Source organism: Scleropages formosus, chromosome 9 (genome assembly GCF_900964775.1).
Source record: "Scleropages formosus chromosome 9, fSclFor1.1, whole genome shotgun sequence".
Classification (NCBI taxonomy): domain Eukaryota; kingdom Metazoa; phylum Chordata; class Actinopteri; order Osteoglossiformes; family Osteoglossidae; genus Scleropages; species Scleropages formosus.
Genome location: NC_041814.1, coordinates 13,555,363 through 13,580,115, shown reverse-complemented (window position 1 = coordinate 13,580,115; position 24,753 = coordinate 13,555,363). Strand labels below are relative to the sequence as shown.

The 24,753-nt window shown below is 42.1% G+C and overlaps 4 protein-coding genes across 5 annotated transcripts; all 4 read right to left on the bottom strand.

Moving 5' to 3' along the window:
• Window positions 1-60: 60 nt before the first annotated feature.
• On the bottom strand, window positions 61-4,097 carry faslg (Fas ligand (TNF superfamily, member 6)). The gene is made up of 4 exons (XM_018734237.1): window positions 2,239-4,097; window positions 1,520-1,565; window positions 1,223-1,276; window positions 61-1,067 (listed from the first exon to the last, which is right to left on the bottom strand). Exons 1-4 carry the CDS (start codon window positions 2,692-2,694, stop codon window positions 661-663), a joined length of 963 nt encoding a protein of 320 aa, XP_018589753.1. The 5' UTR covers window positions 2,695-4,097; the 3' UTR covers window positions 61-660.
• Window positions 4,098-5,212: 1,115 nt separating this feature from the next.
• On the bottom strand, window positions 5,213-9,340 carry LOC108923493 (uncharacterized). The gene is made up of 5 exons (XM_018734262.1): window positions 9,223-9,340; window positions 8,906-8,946; window positions 8,715-8,789; window positions 6,728-6,929; window positions 5,213-6,240 (listed from the first exon to the last, which is right to left on the bottom strand). The coding sequence occupies exons 1-5, from the start codon at window positions 9,287-9,289 to the stop codon at window positions 5,798-5,800; spliced, it is 828 nt and encodes a 275-aa protein (XP_018589778.1). The 5' UTR covers window positions 9,290-9,340; the 3' UTR covers window positions 5,213-5,797.
• Window positions 9,341-10,749: 1,409 nt separating this feature from the next.
• caiap (CARD- and ANK-containing Inflammasome Adaptor Protein) lies at window positions 10,750-13,068 on the bottom strand. The gene is made up of 2 exons (XM_029255159.1): window positions 12,622-13,068; window positions 10,750-12,555 (listed from the first exon to the last, which is right to left on the bottom strand). Exons 1-2 carry the CDS (start codon window positions 13,066-13,068, stop codon window positions 10,786-10,788), a joined length of 2,217 nt encoding a protein of 738 aa, XP_029110992.1. The 3' UTR covers window positions 10,750-10,785.
• A 2,696-nt stretch (window positions 13,069-15,764) lies between these two features.
• Window positions 15,765-18,922, bottom strand: LOC108923530 (transcription factor AP-1-like). Of its 2 annotated transcripts, XM_029255031.1 has the most exons (3): window positions 18,863-18,922; window positions 18,515-18,604; window positions 15,765-17,382 (listed from the first exon to the last, which is right to left on the bottom strand). In XM_029255031.1, exon 3 carries the CDS (start codon window positions 17,380-17,382, stop codon window positions 16,438-16,440), a length of 945 nt encoding a protein of 314 aa, XP_029110864.1. In that variant the 5' UTR covers window positions 18,515-18,604; window positions 18,863-18,922; the 3' UTR covers window positions 15,765-16,437. The 2 variants fall into 2 exon arrangements, with proteins under 2 accessions (XP_029110864.1, XP_029110863.1); XM_029255030.1 differs by lacking the exons at window positions 18,515-18,604; window positions 18,863-18,922 and adding an exon at window positions 17,742-17,932 and having other exon boundaries at window positions 15,766-17,382.
• Between the last annotated feature and the right edge of the window lie 5,831 nt (window positions 18,923-24,753).

Sequence of the window (24,753 nt, the reverse complement as noted above, 5' to 3'; positions counted from 1 at the left end):
AGCTTGCTTTCATTCCAGTTTCAATTTTTAATTTTCCCCCGGCGATCTGGACTTTTAAAAAAAAGTAAAATCATTGACAAGCATTTGCAATGTAATCTAAAACAAAAAAGACTAATGAAAACATACCATTTCCAACTTAATATTCTACCGTCAATAATGCAATTTAACTGGAAACTGGAACGTCTGCAATCATGTTGAACTGTTCGTCGTTCAGGTTTTGGATGTTTGTGCTTTCAAACTGATATTTCTGCGATTGCCACATACAAGAATTTTTAAATAGCAAGAAAGATGTCTAAAAGCACAGGCCAGATTAATTGTATTTCTGTGTTCAAAAGAACATACATTCAGATCTAATGCTAGTTTCCCCAGGATTAGCTTCATGAGAAAATAAATATTTATATGCATTCAATAACTCCCAGAAGCCCATTAGTGTTCAACAAACTTTTACATACAGTGCCTATTTTGTCACTATATCACATTAAATTAATTAAATCAAAACTCTGATGTGCTTGTTCCATTGTCAAGATGAATCACAACTATGTGAAATAAATATATTACTCTACTATTAGTTTTAGGCTGGTATCTTGTGCTAAGCAAGTAGTCCATGGTTTTCATTTAGCCAGTGCCTTTGTTAATGAAAGTCATAGCTTCGAAAAGATCTCAAATCTTGAAGAGTCCAAAGAAACTGCTCTTGTGTTCATGACTTAGCAGGGCTGGGTATGTCACATTAACATAAAGCCGATCTAGCCGGTCTAGCTTCTGGACACCACCCACATAGCTGCTGGCAGACCAGTGACCCTTCCGGCAATAGTCCTCGGGATGTCCCTTTAGAAGGATGGATGGCTCAGGGTGCCAGCCCTTCTTGAAGACCTTGTGGATGAGGGCTTTTTGGGAATCACAGTTCACTGCTTCGTATTCCACACGCGAGTACACAAAGTAGAGGCCTGTCTCGTTCACCTGCAGCCCTCCATCGGCGTGCCTGTAGACGACTCCGCTTGTGAAGGTAGGGCTGTGCTTTGGCACCCAATGAAGAGTCCTCTCATAATCTTTGGACTTTTCAGTCTTAACTGAAGAAGAAAAAGTCAAGTCAAGTAGGTTCACATACACCGCCCAAGACTTGGAAACATGTTTGCTTTACCGAGTTCTAAATGTCAATTGCAATCCAGGTTCATACATTTCCTTCTCATGTGGCATGTGCTTTCAGATCCTTTCATCAACTTACTTGTGAGATGAGCAGCCTGCCTGATCTCCTGGTCTGTTTTGATCTCTTCAAGACCTGCAACAGCACAAAAGGTCAGGGACTCCTGTTAGTTCACACATCCGCCTAAGCCAAATCCTACACAAACCTACACAGGGGTAAGGTGGAACATATGCAAATATATCTTAATAAGAGTAATTTAAAGCAGCCACGTGAAGTCTTTCTGGAAACTTTTTTTCACAGGGGTGAAAATATTACTCGTGTGTGTGTACTGTGTACTGGACTTCCTACACTCAGATGTAAATTAAGTTAAAGGCTTACCCGTTTGCCTCTGCACTGTGGGCATGTCACTCTGTGTTGCCATCTCCTGAAACCAGAAGTAATGTTATTGCATTAGTACAGACAAACTCTGTTCTACAACAGACATGGATCTGGCTTGTTACACAAACCACAGGCCTGAGTTCAGCACTTCCTGTCAGAGCGGACTGTTGACCACAGCTACAATGCAATTCCGCCCGCATGCTTTTAAATGTCAGAGGAAACTCAGAATTCTACTGGGCAGTTACAGGCCATCACAAAATGCCCCTTTCATATTCAGAACATATTCCATATTCATGCTTCGTCGTGTTCTTCATACTGCTTTACCCCCACACATAACACCTCTTACAATTTCTCCCCGCTCACTGTCTCCCACATTCTTTCCAGTGGTCGTAGAGCTCACACAGGTGAAAACAGAGTTCAAGGGTATGCATTCAAACTGAGGACTAAACATGCATGTAAAATACAATAAATTACAGCAATTCTCTGGTTACTTACATATAGTCATTATCTGGAAATCACATTGACTGAAATCTCTTGAAAGCTTATCGGCAGGAAATTGCTTTTTTTTTTTTTTTCCCTCAACAGCAGGCAGAGAGCAGAACAGAAGCACTGATACATAGACAACACTAAGTACAAGAGCCAAAACTGAACACAGCAAACATCCAGGTTTAAAGAAGAGCAGTATTTCATACCCCCAGCCCTCAGCCCTCAGCACTAACCTGTCTCAGTTGCACCAGCTCAGCCTGCAGCTTCAGGATCTGATAGGCTCCCAACCCCAGTGCTGCCAGCACCAGGAACAGCATCAGCAGCACGATGGTCATCACACAGCCTTCACCGCAGCTCCTCTTACTGGACTTTGCTCTTTGAGGTGGGAAAGACCAGCACGGCAGCGGGACAGCTTGTCCCATGGCCGTCTGCATCCCACCTCTGTCCACCATAAAGATCTGAGGGTACGCACAGCTGGGATCGGAATTCATTCTGCAAAGTGTGGCGTGTATGCTCCGAGGTCTCGAGAGGAAAGTATCAGTCTGATTGCACTTCGTAATAAGGCTTTGAACGAGACGTGTGGAACCCACAGGGTCCACCCACACGCCCCTTTCACGCCTCCCAACGCCACTTGCCCCATACGGCTTGCTCACCGTACCAAAGCTTGATTTTCTGTGTGGCCAAGACATGCTGTGAAATGCATACTGGTTATTAGAAAAGGGCTCAAAATGAGCCTTAGTTGTTTGCTGTTATGTTTTCCTTTTTTGAACATTTGGTATCAAGGGCCACTGACAAACATTTAATTGACAGTATTGACCTCAGGCTTGCCATTAATTTACATTCCAGAATATTTAAAAAAAAGGAATATAAATATATATATACACACACAACCGCGTTGTTTCACGTTGTTATGCTCTGCACTGGAATTTCTTTAATTAGGTGATCAGTTTTACCTGTTGTTGATTTTTGATCTTGTGGCACCTTATTGGTTGAAGCTGATAACACATTTTAGCCACTGCATCGGCCTTTAGCAGAAAGCGAAAGATTTAAAGGCTGAACTTAAAAATGCTTCTCAGAGAGACAGGATCTTGGTGCTCTTCCCTTGAGAAAAGAACTTATAAAATATAATTAATAAAACATAACACAACATTTAATATTTGGCTCAAATAAAATCGGTTACCCCAGTAGTTGAAAGGTAAAAGTTGTGATTTTTTTCTTAACATTCTCATTATCCCATCTAATACTGATGAGAGATACACCCCACCAATATCCTTATTTAGAGAGCATCACGGTTTAAGAGCAACGGCAAAAAGAGATATTTTAGAGAAATAACAGAAATTCCACACGTAAAGTCTGTATAAACTGACATGGATGGGTTGATCGTTGACTTAGTAATGCATGTTTGTAAACAGTGTCTAGAAATTCTGCTTTAGTACTATAAACTCTTTAAGCAGATATAAGAAATGGGAACCCGGCCACATGAAAAGCAACAGGCCTTTTTCAGGTTTCAGGATTGACAAAGAAAGCATCTGTGGGGTGGGGGGTATAAGCAGTGCAACGTTCTCACTGTGGTCTAGCCAGACCCCACCCTCTCCATTACCATCTCACTTTGCTTGCGCTGCAGAAAAGGACTGCAAGCCCCTGAATATAGAATACTAGATTTACCGGAATTGGGTGCTGTGCTGATGCGCACCCTCTTTGCACTCAAAGAATTGTTTCCGAGGACCACATCAGTCACTGTGGTTTGTTCAGAATCAGTTTCTTAAATTTTGACTCAGGTGCTCTGCTGTTTAATAATCTATGTTGTTGAACTGACATACTCCTTATGCAACTTAGCAAGTATTTCCACTTTAATGGAAAACTAAAAGTGCAAATGAAGCCAGCGACCTTTTGCTATTTTCTTGTAGCCTTCCTTCTGACGAGTTAAAAAAAGCACTTGCCTGACGCAAACCCCTGAAACAGGAAACCCTTTTATCATTTATTAGATCTTTATACAGGGACTCAAAAATTGGAATAATTGTTGTACCTTATTCCGTCAGGATTGGCAACTCCACCTCCAGCACCACCACACTGAACACCGGCGCTCCCCAGGGCTGTGTGCTCAGTCCACTCCCGTTTACCCTACTGACTCATGACTGTACTGCAAAGTACAGTTCAAATCATATAATCAAGTTTGCTGATAACACTACACCTGTGGGCCTCATCAGCAACAATGATGAGTGAGCATACAGAGAGGAGGTGAACCAGCTTTCAGAATGGTGTAAAGAGAACAACTATCTCTAAATGTTGACACAACTAAAGAGATAATTGTTGACTTCAGGAGGACCCGAGTAGACCACTCACAACTGCACATCAATGGAACAACTGTGGAGAGAGTCAAAAGCTCCAAGTTTCTTGGTGTGCACATGACGGAGGACCTCTCCTGGACCCTGAACACCACTTGCCTAGCCAAGAAGGCCCAGCAGCATGTCCATTTCTTACGGAGGCTGAAGAGAGCCAAAGTGCCCCCTCCCATCCTCGCTACTTTCTACAGGGGGACGATAGAGAGCGTCTTGACTAGCTGTCTCACCACACGGTAGGAGAACTGCACAGTCTCCGACCACAAGACCCTACAGCGAGTGGTAAGAACATCTGAAAAGATCATTGGAGATCCTCTTCCTCCTTCTTCCACATACAAAAACCGCTGAATCCGCAAGGCCACCAGCATTGTGGACGACCCCTCTCACGGACTCTTCGCCCCGTTGCCATCTGGCAGGAGATACAAGAGCATCCGCGCCTCCACCAGCAAACTCCGCAACAGTTTCTTCCCTGAAGCAGTCAGACTACTCAGCACCCAGCTGCTTCCCAGTGCTCACCTGGCTCCGTCGAACAATTAACTCAGCACTACACTACTCCACAACTGCCTACAGCTTGCATCCATACCCGCGTCCATGTCCTGTCCTGTGTATTTATTTATTGTCTTGTGCTATGTTCTGTATCGTACCATGGTCTCTGAAGAAACGACATTTCGTTCCACTGTACACAAGCTGTACAGAGGAATGACAATAAAAACTAATTGTACTTGAAATTGAACAATACCTATTTACACTCTTAAGGCATATTTGAATGTCTACACTAATAACATACAGATTCTAAAGACAAAAAAAGTAGGAACTATAATGCATACCATAGGTAAGAATGGTTTTAAATTGGATAAGTTTTGTGTTTTGCCAAGGGCTTCTGGAACAAGAAGTGCAGTGCTACTGTTGTGGGGGGTTTACTGTTGCTCGGAATGAATGGAAGACATGAGGTATTTGAGGTGGCTCAGTTCCCAGAACCGTGAGCCGGCAGCGATGGTGCAGTGCAGGAGGATGCATCTGGGGTCTGCTTGTGGGTACAGCCTTGACACAAAGACCTGTACATGAAGAAAAAAAAATCGAGTGGCACCCTTTTAAATCAGCAGGTTTCCTATGCTCATAATTAGAATCTGATAGTGAAGAATTTCAAATGCACAAAAAACCTCTCTCAAACCTTCTTGTTACTTAATAAATATAAAGGTACTGCCTTATTTTATCAATGATCTAGTGGATACCAGGAAGAAAAATACATTTTCTTAACCCTTTTCCACTATTTCCCAGTTATTCATAATGATTTAAGAGAAATGCAGAAACAGCCATTTCAGGAGAGTTAGATTTTATATAAACATTTATATTGTCTACAGACATGACATGATATCATGTAGCGCTACCCCACAGCCAATGCTGATGTTTCAGCAACAATCATAGAGCCCTTGCTCCACAGACTACTAATCCATCATGTATCTTCATCAGAAGAAGAATAACAGCTCAGTCGTAGGACATGTGGCATGCTCTGTTGAATCCTATTAGAGAGGACAGGGTCAGCCACTCCTGCTGTCATGGTGGGGTTCTTCTGGGCTGCCAGTGCCTGAGCCCGTGGGCAGCTGTGTAGGTTTGGCAGGCCAGAGAGCAGCACCTCAGCTAAGCTGTCTGCCTTTAGGCTTCCATGTGTTACTTGTGATCTAGCAAGAATAAGGGGCATTCGATCCATATTGAAAGACAGAGGCTGATCCTGGCTTGGGAGGTCCTGGGTGGAGGTGATGCTAGAGGATAATGCCATCAGCTGTCCCCGTTTTTCTGACGCCGGTGTATCCTCATTCCCAGTACTCCTTGGCATGTCATATTCAGTGCCCTCCTCACTGATCTGGCCAGAAGGTACAGAACTGCACAACTTTTTCACTAGAGAAAAACATATAATACAGTATTGTTAATGACTTGTCCAGTTCATCAGTAATTTTAAAATATATTATCTATTTAAAAAAGTCAAAACCTGCCTAACATATAATATACATGGAATTTTTACCCTGAATGTAAAAGGTCAGATTGTATGGAAAAGTTAAATATGCACACAATTTTCAGCTAAAGCTTTTGTCAGACATGAAACAGTACATGTGTTATAATACTATATAAATAAAAGCAAAAATATGATATAGCACAGATAATTCAACATCATCCAGACAGGATCAAAAAGACCAGATCTGGCAGTTCAATCCTTTAAGTCTTTGCAAGATACAGGATAAACATGTATGCTGGAACAAAACACTGGAACAAAAAACTGAACTTGAGAATAAAGTCCCTCCTACAGAGAAAGGTCATGCATCACTTATTAAAATGAAGGGAATTAACTCTGCAGCATGTAAACTGGGTAAAAAATAAGCAGATATACCGGCTATGGGAGTAATAGACGGGGGATTGTCCTCAGTCTGCCTTTTCTTAGCATAGGGCCGGGGTGTCCACGGATGGTGTTTGTAAGTTGGATCAAGGGTCCGGAGTTTGCGCAGATAAAGCTTGTACTCCCTTTCGAGCTCCTCAAGGTGCTTATGGAACTCTGTGATTTTTCTCTCAGGGTAGTGGGAAAGCTGGGACTGCTGTAAAAGAGTAAATCGGATCTCAAAACCCAAGGCCAGTAACTTATCAAGGCGGGAAACTCCTCCACACTGTGGAACACAGTGCGCAGGCCCACAGTTGCAAATGCACACCAAACCATGAATGTCTCTTCATGCCATTTTACTCCCCACAACCAACCCTCTATCATGACATTACTTCTTCTGCTGACTAACAAAATTTTACAAATTAATTTATAAAAGGTTATGTGTTTTAGGAATCTGACATGTTAAATCTGTCTTTACTTCCTGATTTTTGTTTTGCTGAATTAAATGCAGCAGCTGTAGTTAGCTTTACATTCACTTTAGCGCAATCAAACCAATTGGAAAGGCTCAACCTGCTGTGAGATTTTAAACACCTTCATTATTTTCTTTTTCTTTTAAAAATTGTTCTGGGTTCTAGTGGCTTCATTGATATGTACATGTCACAAAGTAGATACACAGCTATAAATACTTGAGGGATTTTAATTTATGGAATTACCCTTTTGCACCCTGGAGGAAACCTGCACTACTAATTATTTTACTCCATACGCTTACATCTTCACTACTACATGAGTTCTGACTGCTCACTATTGTGTGTGTGTAAAAACAAAGACTGAGTTACTAATTTAGTTAGTTACTCATACTACCCATACTGTTTGGTTCTGCATTATTATCAATGATATTAAACAATTGTCTTCATTCATTACATATGAATGTGTTAACACAACTTTATGCAGGTTGATCTGTGGACAGTACTGGTAGTTTAGCTCTAGTGGAAGCTAGATGCCATGCATAAATTATACAACTTCAGCACTTCACCACTTGGAATTTGTGAGTAATGGTGACAGTATGGAAATCATATTAATGACAGCAAATATAACTAACGTTGTTTTAGAGCAAATAATTTTCATTTGGAACAAACTGTGTTGCAATCATATGAAAAAGTAATTTGGAAAAAAAAAGAAGAGAAAACATAATATGAGCAATAATGGAACAACTGAGGTGGACAAATTATCAGGCTAAATGGGGTCATATGTGATTAAATTATGTAAATTAAATAAAGTGTTTCAAAAAAGATGTGCTAGTTTGTTCACATTTATTTAACTTCCCTTTCAAGTTTTAAATTTTGAAAAAAAATGGTTATACAGAAGCACAGACAAAACACAAAATCTTTTCGTATTCGCTGCCTTCTGAGTTTTGTCACGTCTTCTACTTTCCACGCAAACAGAATAGTATGAATTCCAGAATGCAAGAAATTCCACCTGGTTCATATGGGGGAATGTGGCAAATTAGCTATGCTTCAGAATCATGTGTCTGCATCCAAGTTTCCCCTTCTGTTGATGTAATGCACTAATTGGATTTTTCTCTGAGATGCACTTTGGAGAAAAGCACCTGCTAAATGAGTACATGTCAATATAAATATAAACAGAGAACTCACATACTGTATGCTAATGGGGAAAACCAAAGATCTAATAAATTAATGATAATAATTAATGACATAATCCATATACAGCTGCTTCTCAGGTTATAAATGGTCAGATTATAAACTTTAAAGAATGCATTCATTTCTAAAACTGCACATTATTTGCACATTTTCTTAGGCATTTTCAAACCTTTCTGTTTGTAAGGGAGTAATGAGTGTGGCCTGGAGTCGCACGTGTTCGAACAGTGCAGTACACGATGTTTGCCGCTAGATGGCGAACAATTCAAAGTACCATACGGGGGGGGGGGGGGTTGGGGTTTCCTGTTATTTAATGTAACGAAATGTTTGTGTTATGTTCTTCATACCTGTAAATAGTATTCCATTTCGCTTTTGATGGTTGGGATCCACTTCTTCAGAGCCGAGGCGGTATTGAGGGAAGACTACAATAACGGATCAAAATCTGACATTAGTCAGAGGTTAATTTAAACGCACTGACGGAAATGTAAACGTTATACACTCAGGAATATTTTCCATGCTGGATTTCGATCAGCCTCACCAGTTTGGGTCTGTTTTCGCGAAGATCTTTAATACGACCTTCTGTCAAACAGAAAAACAAAACTCGTCTCAGCACGCAGTAGCTACAATATAAGGTAAAATCCCCGTCTTTTCGTGCCAAGTCGTTGTCTATCACTCATTTCCACAGAACAGTTTGAGTTTTTTGCCCACGCGAATAATTTCCGGCACTGTCCCCCAACGCTACCGTGCTGCTTGGAATGCAATGCGGGCTACAGCCAGGGCGTTTTTCCCGCATGTGACAGGTTTCAGACAGTCACAGTTGGAGACTTGAGCGAACATTACAACTATGTGTCTGACCTTCTCGCTCTTTCTGAAGCCACAGTCTGTTCAGTCTGCCGAGCTGCTTCTCCTCGTTCCGGGCCATGATACCGTCCCGGGAACCTCCGGCAACAACAGAAACATCCGGTCATGTGACCTTCGGTGAGCGGAAAAGTCCACTGAAGCCAAAGCCAGTGTCACATGAGAGAGGAACCGTTTTCCCAGAATGCCCTACCGCACACCGGAGCCTCTTCTGGCCTTTGGGTTACACGTGTTAACGTACGGATTCTGTTTTTTTTTTAAAATTATTAAATATTTATAATAAACTGGTTTTGTCTTGCTGTGATCTTTTCAGTTACAGATTTTAGAAAACACATTTTTGTGAAACAGTTGGCATTGAACAGTTTGGCACTGCAGATATGTCGAGTCTTATTAAATTAATTTTAATTTTAATAAACCTCGAAAAAATAAAAATGTTAAGACTTGTAAAGACTTTTTAAAACTCCAGCTGTGTACATTTAGCAAAATGTTTGTAGAACTGAAACTGAGGGACACCTGTATTATTGAGCTTCTATTGACTGTGTGGAAAAGAGTGTTGAAAGTGGCCACAAGCTGACCAGCATTAAATGTGTTTATGCAAATTGAATAGTGTAGTGGTTAAAGATACTGCCTTTAGAACCAAAGGTTACAGATTTAATTTCCACCTCTGGCTGTAGTACTCCTGAGCAATATACTTACCCTAAATTACTCTGGTAAAATTACCCACTCTATAAATGGGTAAATAATTGTAAGTTGCAAATATTAAGCTTACAGTTATTTATCCATAAAATCAATCAATGTGATCATGTAACACTAATTTACCTTGGACAAAGATTAGTAGTAACTCACTCTCAGTTATCAACTGCCTGTTGTTTCTAATTGGTTTTTTGTCCAAAATGTGTGGAGCTAAAATCAGACATCAAAATGCAATAAACACTATTCACTTAAAGATTATTTTGTTAACTTTGCCCCAGATCTTACTGCAGAAAGATCACTTGGAAGAAAAAATGTTGTTTAAATATTTACTGTTTCATCTGATTTTGAGAAACAGTAAGGACTTCATCCTAGAAGCCCTGGTCTCTTTGCATGTGCTGTTTATGGATTTTTGTTGTTCTTGTCATTGCTGAGAACACTGAACAAGTTACTAATGAAACCCAGACAATCTTCAGGATTTATATTTTTATACTTATACATTTTAAGACAAGGTGAACCAGTACAAATAAGTAAATCTGAACATTTAAATCCCTGCCAAAGAAATACATTCTTTTCTGAGTAAGAAGGAACAGTAAAATCTCTGATATGAAAAGATGCTGACTGATGAATTTCTGAATACTAATTTAAATGCAAAAAGATTGCGTTTGATCAGGATAGAGTAGCAAACCAAAATAAAAGCAAATAATTAATTAATGTAAAGGAACTGAATCAACTTTGAATGGAATACAGTAGAAACATTTAGAGCACTTGAAACTGCAAACTTGTACTGAAACAACCTTTAAGTGTTATAGTATACGCTATGTTATTACTATAGTTATTAGTAATGAAATAATTGTATTAAGGGCAGCCCTATTTGATCAGAAGCATCTTTTTTTGGAGGAGACTGGCAATGCCCTGATGGTTCGCTGTGTGATGACACTGGGCCACTTGCAGCGGAGTTTTATCGACGTTGTTTTTGGCTCGAAGGTTAGCTCCAGTGCCCCCGGTCCAGCTCAACAGCCTTTGCACACTTTCAAGGTGACCGAAACGGGTGGCGCAGTGCAGTGGAGTGTCTTTGTTGTTATCCAGTGCATTAACATTGGCACCACTACACATTAGCAAGTCAATCAGGGAATCCTGACCGTGTTCTGAAGCCAGGTGCAGAGCAGTCTTGCGCCACACATTCTTGTCATTCACGCTCTTCTTTCCTGTAGACAAGAGGACTGCCGCTACATCTAAGTGGCCTTTGGCTGCTGCGTAGTGTAGCGGGGTGCAGCCATCCATGTCCTTGGCTCTGAAACTTGCCTTTCTAGCCAGCAGGACAGAGGCTACTTCACCATGGCCTCCCATGGCAGCAAAGTGCAATGGAGTCTTCTTTTCTTTATCGACAGCATTGGCATCAGCACCTGTGGAGAGCAGCAACCTTGCTACTGTAGCCTGTGGTTGTGCTGCAGCCCAGTGAAGGGCTGTTCTTGCCTGCTTGTCCTTAGCAGAAATGTCTGCCTCTCTGCGTATCAACAGAGACACAATGTCCGGGTGGCCTTGCTGGCTTGCAACGTGAAGAGGTGTGAGTCCTTTTTGGTCAACAGCATTTATGTGGGCCCCAACATGCAGGAGCTCCTCCACCAGTGCGGACTGGTTGTATAGTGCAGTCAGATGCAAGGGTGTTTGTTCCTGTGAACCGACTGCATTGGCATCCACTCCCTCCTCCAGAAGCAGCTTTGTTATGTGCATATTGCCACTTTGAACAGCCAGGTGCAGTGAGGAGTTGCCGTTGGGCAATTTATCCTCCACACTTGCATTTTTGGACATCAGGATGTTGAAGGCATACACATTTCCCAGCTCGGCAGCCAGAAGCAAAGGTGTGTATTGAAGGTCATTGCGGCTGTTGACATCGGTGCCTGCGTCAATAAGAGCTGCTATGATCCATTCCAGGTTTCTCTGCACAGCTTTGAAGAGCAGAGACTTCATAGCATCAGGAGGCAACTCCTTAGCATAATTTAAAATTAAGCTGAACATGGATTTGTCGTTAAGGTTTAATGCAGCCTCCATGATATCTGAGTCTACCTTGGCCCCAGCCTCAAGGAGGACTCTTGCAGTGTTCTCGTTCCTGAGGTTAACAGCATGAAAGAGAGATGTCTTCCTCTGGTTATCCTTGGCATCTACTGGGGACCCACTCTTTAGAAGGACCATGACTAGGTTGTAATTATTCTTAATGGCAGCCACATGCAGGAAGGTTCTCCGGTTTTTATGGTGTCTAATTTCTTCCTCTACAATGTGCTTAACTGTACTTTGGTGTATATTCTGTACAGCCAAGTCAAGTGGCATATCTGAGTACTTGTCTAGAGCATAGATGTCTGCACCATTCTGCAGAAGGACCTTGGTGGCAGATGTATTGCCCATTTCTGCTGCTCTATGCAGCGCTGTCCTACCCTGACTGTCTCTTATGTCCAGCTTAGCTCCTTTGCTGATGAGAAACTTCATGACAGCAACCTGGTCATGCTGGGCAGCAATATGTAACAAGGTTTCCTGGGATGAATTGATAGCATTGACATCTTTGCCTTTCCAAAGCTCCTCTAATAGGGAAAGCTTTCCTGTTGCGACAAGATCAAATATCCCATTATGGTTATGTTGCATCTTCTTAGCTGCTCCTACATTCGCCTTTGAAATGGTAGTTGGTTGAAAGTTGTTTTCCTTCTTGTTTGCTTGTGAAATTACTTTTTTTAATGGAGCTGCTGAATATACATTATTTGGAGGAGTGAAATCACTATTATGTACACGGGGTTCTTCCTTGTCCCTCTCCAACAGGTATCCGATCAGTTGCCTCCTAGCATCACGGACATTCTTGTTTATCTCACCTACATATGTTCTGATGCTCTGGTACAGGTCCGGCTCGACCAGTTTCAGACAAGGGTAGAAGAACAGCCGGCATGCTCGCTCACCTTGTGAGAGCAGGACATCCAGAAATTCTGAGTTCTTCTCTTCTCTTGTTCTGTCGTAGGACATGAGAGCTTTCTTCTCGGGTGGAAAGACTCCTTTGTCAATCAGAAGGTTCAGCAGATATTCTGTTTTAGAAATGCCTTCGATCAGGTCTTTCTTTTTCAAATGAAGAACTTCAGTAGCATAAGGATTAGGAAAGATGGCTGAATGCATAATGGGATAGCCTGTAAGAAATAGTTGCCTTTCCACTTCAAAACAAATACAAAAATGTTAGAATGTGCAACTTAGGATATCTTAGCACATACGAATAATTACTGTAGCTATTCACAATGCTGGTTTCTCTCTCTATAGCTGCAGCTGTTGACTAACTGCTTCCTTGAAAACCACTAAACACAAAACGCATGCTCTCAAGTATTCTAATCTAATATCCCCACAGCAACCAAGTAAATAATGAGTTTCGTCATGTCATGCCTGTTATTGTGTTTGCAACCTCTAAATCATTTTATCCTGGAGTCTGAATATTGAACTTTCTCGATTCTAGCAAAAAATCTATGACTCATGAAAGTTATAGATTTCAGTGCAACTGTATTTCTATAGCATTCTTTTGTATTACATGTGGTATATGCTTTTTCTGAAGTAAAAATAAAAACATTTCATCCTGGTTACTGTTGCCATGATTGCACAACTTTCTTAAGTATATATGTGACTGAAAGAGTCATTTTGTATTTAACTTCGGAATTTCCTTTAATTGTGAGCATTACACACACAAGCACACGCACACGCACACCTTGACTGAAACCGCTTGTCCCGAGCAGGGTCACGGTGAGCCGGAGCCTAACCCGGCAACACAGGGTGCAAGGCTGGAGGGGGAGGGGACACGCCCAGGACGGGATGCCACTCCATCACAAAGCACCACAAGCAGGACTTGGACCCCAGACCCACCAGAGAGCAGGCACAGGCCAAACCCGCTGCGCCACCGTGGCCCCTTGTGAGCATTAGACAAATGCAAAATTCTAAGATAAGTGGTCAACAGCCATCATCAACCAAGTCCCGGAAGTCTTGGGCTAAATTCTATTATGTAGTTTTTACACTTCCTTCAGTATGAAATAGTTAAGGCTAATGATGTTTTAACAATAATAATTAACAACAGCACACTTGGGGAATTAATTAAGCCTTTCTTATTACACCTAGAAAGTACCCAACATGTTAATAGGGGGCGTATGGTGGCATGGTGGCACAAGCAAGTAGCACTGCTGTCTCACAGCACCTGGGTGGTGGGTAAAGATGTGGGTTTGATACCTGCTCAGTCTGTGTGGAGTGTGCATGTTCTCCCCGTGTCTGTGTGTGTGTTTCCTCTGGGTGTTCCGGTTTCCTCCCACAGTGCAAAGATGTATGGATGAGTGACCCGTTGTAAGTAGTGTATCTAGCAGTGTAAGTCACCTTGGTGAATGAGGTGTGTGGGCTGATAACACTACAGAGTTCATTGGAAGTTGCTTTGGAGAAAAGCATCTGCTAAATAAATATATATTTAATATGCTTGAGGTAGAGGGTGCGGTGGTGCAGTGGATTGGACCGGGTCCTGCTCTCCGGTGGGTCTGGGGTTTGATTCCCCCTTGGGGTGTCTTGCGATGGACTGGCGTCCCGTCCTGGATATGTCCCCTCCGCTGCCAGCCTTATGCCCTGTGTTGCCGGGTTAGGCTCTAGTTCCCCGCGACCCAGTATGGGACAAGCGGTTCAGAAAATATGTGTGTGCGCGCGCTTGAGGTTTAAACATTTCACCTGTCTATACACGTGGTAAATGTTACCACCATATGACCAGTGCAAGGCACACATGTAACCACTGTACTTATATATTTGTCCCTCTGCTTTGATTTTTACTTGTAAACTGAATTGCTTGTATAGAATAAATTGATAGGATAATTATGACCTGAACTGAACTCAAAAATGAAACAGCTTCAACTGAAGGTTTCTCTAAGATTTTATAATTTATTTTTGAAACCCATCACACGAATGACTGCTGCATACTCACTTTTCTCCAAAACCAGCCATTTGGAATAAACCACCAAGAGTGAAAGGCTATGTCCTGCTGATTTAGACAAAGGCATCAGCAAAAGTGAGAATACATTACCCAGCAAAGTGTTCTTGAAATAATTGTTAGCATCCATATCAAAGAATTCTAAAATTTTTCTATGAAAAAACTTGTATTTGAATAGAAAACTGTAGTGAGTTTCTTTGTGTATTCTTGGTGTAACTCAGTAACTTAATATTTCCGAAGTTTGTGGTGTGAAAACAGAACTAAACCAAGAACGTGGGACATACGAAATTAAAATGTATCACATGTTCACATTCAATAGACTAATACTGTATTTCTTGTACTTATAAAAATGCAAGTACGGTATAATTTTCATTTAAAAAAAAAAAAAAAAAAAATCAGAGAGCACTAACTGTGTAGCGCAATGTCGCCCTCTACAGGTGAACTGTTTTTAAAGCTGCAATTATAAATATTTCAGCACGAGGGGTGCGCTGTGCGCTTGCATTTTATTTGCCATCCACCAACCCCTCTAGTGACTATAACCAATCATTTCACATGTATTAATGAATAATCCATTTAATTGAGCCATTAAATATTTGTTAGCATGTGAAATAAGTTTTTCAAAAAAGAAATAGGCATATACAATTTTTCAGATTAATTTGTTAAGTACCGTAAGAGTTGTGTTAACATCTAAATTGAATTCCTCAAAACTAGGTCTTAAACCCAATTAAACATTGCACTGCAGTGTGTATGTAAGTGCTACTTGGAAATGTAGGACTTTCAATTCCAACACTTGGTGGAATGGATCATTATGCAGGAGCCGTTTCTCCAGTTTGTGCCACCTGTTCGCTCAGTCTTGACAAGTGAGAAGACCATTACGCAAACAAATTATTTTAGATGCTTTATTACAATTCTTAAATATTGGATTAGTTTTCTGAGGTGCTCAGAACATAAAAAATTACTGCATTTATTAAAATGGTAAACTGAAATAACTCCAGGTTCATATTATATACAAATAACAATGAGTTAAACCCCATTAAACAAGTTGAAGAAACAGTTTCGAAGCTTTTTTCTAACAACTCAACTGCAATTAAGGAAGAAAAAGTCCATTTTACAGCTTTCATCATTAGCGCGGAGCCTTCGGACGGGTCGCTCCGCCGTCCATCGCGCGCTCAGTCTCGTAACAGCGGCTGCGCGCCACTCGCTCGCGGACAACGAGCTGCAGTCTCGTCGCGGCACGAGGGCGAGCAGTTAAAGTGTGTCGTCCGTGGACCGATTCTCTCTCCAGCAAAACTCATCTTACTTAGTCCCCCCCCCAACCAACCCCACCCCGTCCCGTCCGTGGAGCCCGAACTCCCGCGCGCGCCATGGGGAGTGGGGCGCGAGGGGCAAATCGGCCACGCGCTCCTCCTCCCGCCGCTCGCACGCAGTACTCTGCGTCCATAGCGCCGCAGCAGCTCGTCCGTAAAGCCGTGTCTCGCTACTCGGTCTCCGCTTCGGTTAGTCCTCCTCCCGCTCTCGCCTCAAGCCAAGTCTCAAGTCCTCCCCGCTCAGAAGGTCTGCAGTTGCTGCGTCAACATGAGCTGACAGCCGCTGTTCACGTGGTTCATCACCTTCTGCTTGAGCTGCGCCACCTGCTCGCGCAGCATGTTGGCCGTGGACGCGAGCTCCGAGTTCTGCGACTTGAGGTTCTTCACCTTGTCCTCCAGCCTCGAGATCCTCTCCAGCTTCCTCTTGCGGCACTTGGAAGCGGCGATCCTGTTCCTCATGCGCTTCCTCTCGGCCTTGATGCGCTCCTGGCTCTCCATGTCGATGGGGGACAGAGGGGGCGTCTCGCCGGGCATCTCCGGGACGGTCTGCGGCTCCTCCTTGAGCGCCTGCAGGCGCGGGTGCTGCACGGGCAGGCTGCTCATGGCGCGCTGCGGCGGGGCCGACGTGTAGCTCAGCGCCGGGCTCGCGCTGCTGTAGCCGGGCGCCTGCGCCGTGCTGATGGCCGGATTGAACGTGTTCAGGTCGGCGTAGACGGGCGGCTCTGCGCGCAAGGCGGAGCTGTAGGCGGCGCTGCCCGCGACGGAGGACACGGGCGCCAGGGCGCTGTTGGCGCTCGTCTGCGGGGCAGACGTGACGCTGGGCATGTTCTGGTGGTGCAGCTCGGCCAGCGCCCGCACAAAGCCCTCGGCGAAGCCCTCCTGCTCGTCCGTCACGTTCTTGGGACAGAGGAACTGGGTCGGGGTCGGGGTGGTGGTGATGAGGCCGTTGCTCGACTGGATGATGAGCCTCTCCAGCTCGGGGGAGGCCAGTTTGAGGAGCCCCACGTCCGGAGAGGTGAGGATGTCGTTGACTTTGGCCCGCAGGTGCGGCTTCAGGGTCCCCGAAGGGTCCGACAGGTTGAGGGTCATGTTCTGCTTCAGCGCCTTGGGGTCGTATCCGTAACCGGTGCCGTCGTGCTGGGAGAAGGCGGTGTTCAGGGAGTCGTCGTAGAAAGTAGTCTCCATCTTGGTAGACATAGAAGAACAACCAGAACGAAGTTTAAAACTTCTCGCAACAAACAGGACTGACAGTTCCCTCTCTTCCGCCTCCGGTTTCAGGGGCGCCTGCTTGGGAGCGAAACTCCTCGAAAGTTAGCGAGCGGCCGGTCGGTCGGGGCGCTCCCGCAATCTGTCTCAGCACCAGTACCGTCTGGGACTGGGAGACACGCTTCGGTTCTGTATCCGCTCTAATGCGCCAGGAACTCGGGAAAAAGTCCAGCTCGACAGACTGTCCTCTTTACTCCCCCTCTGCTTCCTACTCTGGTGAGCAAGGCTAGTAAGTAAAAGTGAAGACGGCCCGGACGGACGTCGGAATTAGAACTCACCTACTACTCCTAATCGTCTCTATGTGTCGCTCTGTGCGGCTTTCAACGCTCTGGCTGAAGAAAACCGAGCGCTAAACTTTGTGTTTAGGTTCCACACTTCCACACGCTGCAACCCGTCCCTCCACTATGATCTGTATATTCTGAACTCTTCCAGCGTGGAGGCAAACCTTATCTGCTTCTGCTCCCACACTAAAAATAGCAATGATGTCATGCTCTGAGTCTCTTATTGGCTGGAGGCGACTTGCTGGGCGTATTCGTTATTTTCAGATAAGGCGCGTTGCCTAGACGACCACCCAGAAGATTCTTCTTCACGCGGTGGCTCATGGGATGAGGTAATGCTGTAAATCCTGGAGTAGTGCATTCTGGGATTACGTATTGTTTTTTTGAATATCTGGTTACCCGCTTACATTCGCAAACTGGCGGAATATTATATATTCAAAACGATTAACTCGTGAAAGTAACGGTACTGCGTTAGTCAGTCTACGGTCAAATTTAAAAATATTCAAGTATACAATATACAAAGTACAAACTGTAGCCTAATTACACCTTTAAAGGGAACTTTTACACTCCAAAATACTCTTCTGTAGTCTTAGTCTTTCTTGTAATTAAGACTTTTACTCGCCAATAAAACCAGTTGACTGCACGTGTTTTTAAAGAATTAATGGGTGCTTAATACTCGATGCAACTTAAAATTTAACGAGAGCAGTCTGTATCTCTCCGCTTACTTTTAAGCAATAAAGTTTATTGCTCGTACGAATTTAAGATGGATTTACCTGTCCACAACTGCCATGATTTATTCTTTGTGGCTGTATAACATCAGCACAGAGGGAAGTTGGCGTGGTGAAATTCTCTTCTATTTTCAACTGTTAAATAGAGACAGTTAAAGTTACAGCATGTCAACTGTGGGCTTTCGGTTTTCTCTGGCATAATTTTGAGAAAACATCTGAAGCACAAAATATTAGGAAATAAACTGAAATGTCCAGGTTTAAATCAGTTGCGAGAAAGGAATCAGGGCAAATGAAAAATCCTTTAAACGCTTTCCATTCTAGTAATTTAGATAGAATTAATTTTCACTAATTAACTATGCATGGCGTAGTTATAACTATAACCAATGATAATACCTAGTAATATTCCGGTGAATGTGTTTCAAAAATCAATCTCTTGAGAAATTTTCACAGAACCTAAAAAAAGAAAGAAAAACTGATTATTCTCCACAAGAATAAGCAGTGGATCGAATGTCAACCGAAAAAGTGTCTTTATATCATCGTCCTTATATTATTTTATCAAAACCGCGCTATAGTAATATCGTATGAACACACAGATTACTCGGTTTTAACTTAAATTCAAGCGGTTTTGAAAATAGTTTACCAGAGAAGAAATGAAGCGAACTACAACGTGATGTGTGTGTTTAACTAATACGGTCTTTCACTTTCGTTGCGGAGCGGTTAGTCGGCGCTCTTCGTTTCTGGTGCGCTTTCTGTCCCGCTGTCTGCCCCGCCGCTCACCTCCGTCACACCGCTATTTCACTTCATTGCAACAGCCTCCTCCAAACATGGAGCGCTCGTGTGAGACACGCCACGCCCCTTCAGGGCGGGGTCTGCATCGTGGGAGGAGCCAGACCTGTAGGACGAAAGGGCGGGAAAGGGGGCTTGTGGGGGAGGGGCATGGACGGACACCCGTCTGATCGCTCCGCAAGGGATGGGCAGGTTCCAGCCGGTCGCTTCTCAAAGACTTATACTGTACTCAATAGGTTAGTCAGGTTATATATACAGTGGTCTGATTTGGCTTGAGAAAAAGATACATTTTAAAGATGGTTTAAAAGTAGCTTTTTGACGCTTTAAGAAGTTGAAACATTACAAAATTGCAGGGTGATTCTGTAGTTACTGTACTGAAGTATTCACTCTTCAATTTGCCTTCTCCTAGTGCAGCAGTTTCATTATATGACATTTCACAGTATTTCCTTTACATTAATAATTAAAACTCCATTTTTTTTTTTTTTTTTTTTTGCAGGAACTAGAGAGCTTCTTGGGAGGACACAGTGGCACAGCAGGTCAAGCCAGTACCTCGCATCTCATAAGCTGCTGGGTTGACGTTGGGTTTGAGTCCAGCTCAGGGTGTGTGGAGTTTGTATGTGTCGAAGACGACGCTGTTCTTCCCTTTCCATGGAAACCACATGAGTTGTTACTAGGACTCAAACTTGACTCAATGGCCCTTCCATCCATCTGTCGTTACATGAACAGAAATTCTAATTGGCATACTGTCTGAGAGTCCGCCGTTACTTCTAGAGGGCTGTAGAGTACTGCAGCATCTTGTAACTTGAACGCAACCTAATTTATTTATCGTATGATCAGAAAACAGTTCTTTAATGCCATGGGGCAAGCTTTAAGCTGTAAAATTGGCTTCATGTAGCCAAAGTTTAACATCTGTGTTATTGATGTTCATCAAATCCACTGGTGTGGGCGTGTACGTGGTCAGTGATCCAGCAAATGTTTTGCAGTTCGTTGCTGCAAAAAGAACTCAAGAAGAGCTACCTCCTTGTGGTGACCCCTGGGCAACATCCCTGATGGCTAAGGGCTCTTCAAATCGATCGAACTGATCTTACTACACAAAGGAACTTTAATCCTTTTATACTCTGAAAAGACTGTTGTAAAGATCACCAAATAAATTGCTTGTATCAGTTTTAAACAAATATCAGTTTGTTTCTCCTGGATAGCCTTTGGTTGTAAATATTTTATTATTTTAAGGAACCAAGCTAAAACATAGTTTCTAATTGAACCAGACTAAAATCTTAAATTTGCTTTCCTGTGCAAGGGGGGGTTGGGGTTGGAGTTCATCTCCTAGTGCTGTTGTCTGTCATTTTGTGTTTTTGCCCATTTGTATGTTACGTGTGTGTGTGTGTGTGTGTGTGTGTATATATATACACACACAGTCTGAAACCGCTTGTCCCATGTAGGGTCGCGGGGAGCCAGAGCCTAACCTGGCAACACAGGGCGTAAGGCTGGAGGAGGAGAGGACACACCCAGGACAGGACGGCAGTCCATTGCAAGGCACGCCAGACCCACCGGAGAGCAGTACCCAGTCAAACCCACTGCGCCACTGCACCCCACTACATGTGTATATACTCTGAGGCAATTTATTGGGATAGGGACTATGTGAAAAGAACTGAGTAGCTTTGTTTCTCTTTTAGGGGCACCAAGAGGAAATGTACCCCAGAAATGTAAGGATGGCATCTTCATCTGTGGCAAAAATATGTTGAATTCAACAATATTTGAAATGCCTGACATGATATTTTAGAGGTTAGTTATTTGAACAGCATTTTTTGCAAATGTAGGTATTTCTTGTGTACTTTACGCATTATTTCTCAGAATACAGTAGTTTTCAAACAACTGAGCTTGTAAAATTCCAGTATTTTATTACTGCTGTAAATATAACTTACTGATAGTACTAGGTGATGCTCATTGAGAGTGATTGCATTGTAGTGGTTAACCATTGTAGTACAAATAAAAATATCATTTTGATCCTATTATTTGGTCGTCATTATCAAGCTAAAAAAATCACGTCTACCAAGTAGCACTATACGATCGTTTAATTTTTACATGGATGCATAGACAACAGATCTCAGCTAGTGCTTTTTAGCTTATGCCACTGGGTATAATACATTTAATCATATCTGTTCCTAGGCATTCAGTATTTATCACATTAAGAGCAAAAAGCCATTGCATGAATAAAACATCAGTTGTTTCTCTACAGGTTTACCTTACCACAGCCATGCATAGCATACATTAAATCAACTGCCATTCTCTGATTAATGGAGTTCTAAAGGATGGCTTGTACAATTAGCATTCCTAATGGTTATGTTAGGACTGCAGTTTGCTAGATTTCTGGTTTTAAGTGATTTTTCGTTCTAAGGGATGCAGTGTCTTATGGATTTGCATAAGTCAAATTTTGACTTCAAATATTATAATTAAGACAGGGCACTCATCAGTCTGTTTTAAATGAGAAACTGTAACAATAACAAGTTTAAAGCCTCCCAGTAAAGACGAAAAATGAGTACAGTTTCTTTTACTCTAAAAAGACTGTTGTAGAGATTACCAAATAAATTGCCTGTATCAGTTTTATACAAATATCAGTTTGTTTCTCCTGGATTGCTTTTGGTTGTAAATATTTTATTATTTTAAGGAATCAAGCTAAAACATACTTTCATACTTTGTTTGTTCTCTGTCATTTTGTGTTTTTGCCCATTTTTTACAAGAAATAGCATTTATTTACAGTCAGTAATTTGATCAGAAATATACATTTTTATTTTTAGGCTTTCATTAGAAGACAAATTTTGCATACAAACTGGCAAAGGAATTAAAGCAGGGGAAAACAGATAAATATAAATTTAATTTTCCTTAGGGCACGCTTAACAATGAAAATGATTGTATTTTTTGTTCATAGGGGAAAAACAAAACTGTACTTCATTCTGTGTTAGCTGGCAAATCAGTAGGTGTCAATCGACTTTAGATTAATGTCACAAGAGCCAACAACCCCCTGGCTATGGAATGCATGCATTTTTATGTTTCAGGGTGTAAACACAGTGCTATTTGAGAACATGTCTGCATCTGCACTTAGATGTCCTGATAAGAAATATGAAATCAGTTGCATGGAGAGAACATGGTAGGTTGGGCCTGTGGGGAAAAGCAAAGAATGATTAGTATTTATTATTGGACTTCCCACCTATGGAAGGTTGGGCCTTGGTGGTGGATTCCATTTTAAGCATAGAATAGAACATGTCTGTAGTCCTTCTCCGTGTTGTTTGTTTTTAAAGCTCACTTAATAGATTACCTTCAGACTAGTGCTACTTGTTTGCATAATCTGATAAAACATACTGTATTCTAGAGTGTGCCAGAGTAAGAGAAAATACCTGCACAACTTCAGTTATTCAACATCTGTGGCATAAGAGCATTGAAATCTCACTAGGGTGTAGAATGAATGTGATAATGGTATGGTGACACCAAGAAACGCCAGTTGTTTGCTCTGCTCAGATGTGTTGCAATATCAGATCAATCTTAAGCTCTTGTACAAGAGGGGTAAGCCGAGAGGACTTTGTCAATAAGTTGGCCTAAGGGTAAGTCAGAGTTGTAAACTGTTGTCCGCAGTACTCCAGTACAGTGTCATCTATCTATCCTTCAAACTCGGTGACACATTGGTAACCTAGATTAACAAAGAACTTCTCAGACACCTCCCACTTGTATTATTTGTAGGAGGTATATATATTTTTAGGTAGATCACACCCTCAGTGTAACATGTCCATATGCTGTAGAAGACTTATTTGTCATCTTGCCTTCAATGAAATGGTATAACAATGAGATTTGTGTTATATAAATGTTGTAACACTGCTTAAGTTGCTTAAATTATTGTGCCATGCTTATTTACATTTACATTTATTCATTTAGCAGATGCTTTTCTCCAAAGCGACTTACAATGTCAGTGTACCTACAGTTATTTACCCATTTATACAGCATAAGCTACACTACATTATATACACTATATTATACGTATATTATAATAAGCTACACTGAAATATGTATCAAGTAATGTACCGTAATTCTGTTATTTTTGTTAACCTTTACATAGTTTTACACTCAATTGCTGAAGCATAACACATAGTCATGTCAAAAATGTCATAGAGGGAAGGTCTTTTTTATTCTGTTGTCAGCTGATCTGTTCTAGTTTGATGATTTCTCATCTTCCAGTTTGAGTCACATTTTTCACCCCCATCCTTTGAACCAACTGCATTTTTTAATGTATGAATCTTTCCCATAGTGCGTACTTGATTTGAGAGATGCACAGAGGACATGCGATGTAAAAGGTTGTTGGCCTCCTTCAGTGAAATACAGAAGATTGCTTTTATGAACTCTTCCTAGTGTACTGTAGTGATCTCAGCCAGCATACACTATGTCACTGTAAGTGCCACAATGGCTGCCTGAATTTTATGCTTTAAAAACATATATGTTTACCAAGGTTTTTCCATTAACTTGTGCCTAATTGAGGAGCTTGCCGGCTTGCTGTGTTTTCAGAATGACGACACAATCAGGACTGTCAAGCCTCCTGTGCTGAGTGGCACGAGACATGACAAAATTGGTCCACCAAACTCTGGTTGTCATCTAATCCAATAATTTAAGTGATTGTAATCGGTCTAGCTGTTTCACTAAATTGAGGATAATGATCAGCATATGTTGTGCTGCTTTCTCTATAGATCAGAGTGTGGGGGAGGCAGATCTTTAAGGCCGAACCCTGAGCCCAGGTGTCCCATGAAGATCTGAATCAGGTTCAGTCTCTGGCTCTTTTCTTCATGTTTTTGGTAAGATTTAAATACTCTGTGCTCAAATGAAGAACCCTGGGCCTTTGAGCAGCATGTTTGTTCATACGAGCTTAGAATACTGCTGTGAAACATTTATTTTAGCTCATTCATCTATTCATGGGCCTCATGGTCCTCTACACAGCATGAAATAATCATAAAGCACTCTTTGGGGGCAATGACTAAATGCCTCATGCCAAAAAGCGAGGACAGAAGTGCAAAGCAGAACCAATGACAGTTTTGTTTTGATTTCAGAGATTAGCCTCCTGCTATGTCATGCCCAGAATTTTAGATAATTAACTGGAAGTCATGTGTAGTTCTTCTTACAGCTCAAGTTTCTGGAATTGTAAAGTCTGTCACAGAAAGTACAGCATGCAAGATTTGCAGGAGTAATATTCAGTTCTTCAGTCTAGTCAGAGCAGAGACAACCATGCTATTTGAGTTTATTCACTTCTAATGCATTGTACGTTTTTGAAGAAAAATTATTAACCTTAAGTTGGACATATGGCCACCAGTGGTTGGAAAATGTACCCCCTTGATGATGATGACCGTGAAGTTATTTGTTGAACTTCTATATCGGAGACTAAGAAAACACTGACTCAGCCCCTGCCTAATGCCACATTTCATGGGCGCTTGCCCTGCCACAGAACTGGCAGCAATCACCCCTGA

Coding starts and splice junctions, on each gene's coding strand:
- caiap (XM_029255159.1), bottom strand. CDS start 13,068: ATGCATTCAGCCATCTTTCCTAATCCTTATGCTACTGAAGTTCTTCAT. Junction 12,556..12,621: donor TAAAAAAAGTAATTTCACAA/GCAAACAAGAAG, acceptor GGAGCAGCTAAG/AAGATGCAACATAACCATAA.
- faslg (XM_018734237.1), bottom strand. CDS start 2,694: ATGTCTTGGCCACACAGAAAATCAAGCTTTGGTACGGTGAGCAAGCCG. Junction 1,277..1,519: donor CACAGTGCAGAGGCAAACGG/GTAAGCCTTTAA, acceptor GTGCTGTTGCAG/GTCTTGAAGAGATCAAAACA. Junction 1,068..1,222: donor GCAGGCTGCTCATCTCACAA/GTAAGTTGATGA, acceptor TTTCTTCTTCAG/TTAAGACTGAAAAGTCCAAA.
- LOC108923493 (XM_018734262.1), bottom strand. CDS start 9,289: ATGGCCCGGAACGAGGAGAAGCAGCTCGGCAGACTGAACAGACTGTGG. Junction 8,947..9,222: donor GCTTCAGAAAGAGCGAGAAG/GTCAGACACATA, acceptor TCTGTTTGACAG/AAGGTCGTATTAAAGATCTT. Junction 6,241..6,727: donor GTCTATTACTCCCATAGCCG/GTATATCTGCTT, acceptor GTTTTTCTCTAG/TGAAAAAGTTGTGCAGTTCT.
- LOC108923530 (XM_029255031.1), bottom strand. CDS start 17,382: ATGGAGACTACTTTCTACGACGACTCCCTGAACACCGCCTTCTCCCAG.